The 2,500-nt window shown below is 48.2% G+C and overlaps 1 protein-coding gene across 1 annotated transcript in view; it reads right to left on the reverse strand.

Annotated features, from left to right (window-relative positions):
- LOC308149770 (partitioning defective 3 homolog) overlaps positions 1-2,500 on the reverse strand; it is a gene marked incomplete at both ends in the record, with an annotated part of 204,272 nt that overhangs the window by 97,394 nt on the left and 104,378 nt on the right. The window contains 1 exon segment of the mRNA XM_080522660.1: positions 1,942-2,061. Coding sequence (XP_080378786.1) covers positions 1,942-2,061 — 120 coding nt within the window.

A 2,500-nucleotide genomic window follows, 5' to 3' on the forward strand; every position in this document is an offset into this window, starting at 1 on the left:
TTTGCAGATTTATTACAAAATAAACACTGAAATATCACATGGCCATAAGTATTCAGGACCCTTTGCTGTGACACTTGTATATTTAACTCAGGTGCTGTCCAATTCTTCTGATCATCCTTGAGATGGGCCTACACCTTCCTTGGAGTCCAGTTGTGCTTAATTATATTGATTGGACTTGATTGGGAAAAGCACACACCTGTCAATAGAAGACCTTACAGCTCACAGTGTAAAGTCAGAGCAAATGAGAATCATGAGGTCGAAGGAACTGACTGAAGAGCTGAGAGACAGAATTGTGGCAAGGCACAGATCTGGCCAAGGCTACAAAAAAATGTCTGTTGCACTTAAGGTTCCTAAGAGCACAGTGGCCTCCATAATCCTTAAATGGAAGAAGTTTGGGATGACCAGGACTCTTCCTTGAACTGGCCGTCCGACCAAACTGAGCATCCGGGGGAGAAGAGCCTTGGTGAGAGAGGTAAAGAAGAACCCAAAGATCACTCTGGCTGAGCTCCAGAGATGCAGCGGGGAGATGGGACAAAGTTCTAGAAAGACAACCATCACTGCACTCCATCAGTCGGGGCTTTATGGCAGAGTGGCCCGACGGAAGCCTCTTCTCAGTGCAAAACACATGAAAGCCCGCATCGAGTTTGCCAAAAAACACCTGAAGGACTCCCAGACTCTGAGAACTAATATTCTCTGGTCTGATGAGACCAAAATCGAACTTTTTGGTCTGAATTCTAAGCGGTATGTGTGGACAACACCTGGCACTGCTCATCACCTGCCTAATACCATCCCTACAGTGAAGCATGGTGGTGGCAGCATCATGCTGTGGGGGTGTTTTTCAGCTGCAGGGACAGGACGACTGGTTGCAATTGAAGGAAAGATGAATGCAGCCAAGTACATTGATATCCTGGACAAAAACCTTTTCCAGAGTGTTCACGACCTCAGAATGGGCCGAAGGTTCACCTTCCAACAAGACAATGATCCCAAGCACACAGCTAAAATAACGAAGGAGTGGTTTCAGAACAGCTCTGTGAATGTTCTTGAATGGCCGAGCCAGAGTCCTGACTTAAATCCAATTGAGCATCTCTGGAGAGACCTGAAGATGGCTGTCCACCAACGTTCACCATCCAACCTGACAGAACTGGAGAGGATCTGCAAGGAGGAATGGCAAAAGATCCCCAAATCCAGGTGTGAAAAACTTGTTGGATCATTCCCAAGAAGACTCGTGGCTGTATTGGCTCAAAAAGGTGCTTCTACTCAATACTGAGCAAAGGGTCTGAATACTTATGGCCATGTGATATTTCAGTGTTTATTTTGTAATACATCTGCAAACATGTCTACAAGTCTGTGTTTTTCTGACAATATTGGGTGCTGTGTGTGCATGAACGAGGAAAGAAATGAAATTAATTGATTTTAGCAAATGGCTGCAATATGACAAAGAGTGAAAAATGTAAGGGGGTCTGAATACTTTCCGAACCCACTGTATCTGGTTAGATGCTCAACTGCATTTCGTTGTCTGGTACTTGCACTCTGCAATGACGACATAAAGTAATCTAATATAATATAATATAATAGTGAGTTGGACTGGTGATCAGAGGGTCATGAGTTCAAACCCCACCTGGGAACACCACCACTAGTGTGCCCTTGACTAAGGCACTCAGCCCTAACTTACTCCAGGGAGACTGTTCCTGGAATCTCTAATTGTGAGTCGCTTTGGATAAAAGCGTCTGCTGAATGGTAAAAATGTAAATGTGACGTCCATTTCTAGGTGTGTGTGTGTGTGTGTGTGTGTGTGCATCCAGACTTCCAGAGGTGAAACTGGGGCACTAGAGAAGGATGCAGGTGCCATGACAGACCAATCTCCCCCCCCCCTCCTCCCTCCCTCCCCCCCTCCCTCCCTCCTGTGGTAGCGTACCCAGCCTACAGTGGGAGGGTGTTTACCTGCGGTCCCGGGCACTGAAAGGGACTACATGGATGCCCAGGGGTCCCCCGTCATTGGAGACCTCCACCAGCTTGACTATGTCACTGTGAGACAATGATGGATGGAGAGGAGGTGAGAGGCTGAGCCATACAGGGCACACACACAGGAAACAAGGAAGGGGGGGGGGGGGGGGGGGGGGTAACAAATGGAAAAGGACGCAAATGAATAAAACACGTGTGTGTGTGTGTGAGAGAGAGAGAGAGTGTGTGTGTGTGTGTGTGAGAGAGAGAGACAGTGTGTGTGTGTGTGTGTGTCGGCGCTTCAGGGAGCAGCTTCCCCTAGCCTCCCCGGCCAAAGGAACGCATCACTGGGCCCCCCCGCCCCCCCCCCCCCCCCCCCATCCTTAAGCAGCGTCAGGGGGGAGCAGATCTAACAGACCCTCTCTCCTGTCTGCACTGTCACATCCTGACAGGATCATCTGAGGCCAGAGTGTGTGTTAAACACACAACACCACAGTAGAGGGCTTTAAATTCAACTAAAACTCACACCCGATTAACGTTCAAATTCTTACCAATGTCA

This window comes from Nansenia antarctica (genome assembly GCF_963989245.1).
Source record: "Nansenia antarctica genome assembly, chromosome: 2".
Classification (NCBI taxonomy): domain Eukaryota; kingdom Metazoa; phylum Chordata; class Actinopteri; order Argentiniformes; family Microstomatidae; genus Nansenia; species Nansenia antarctica.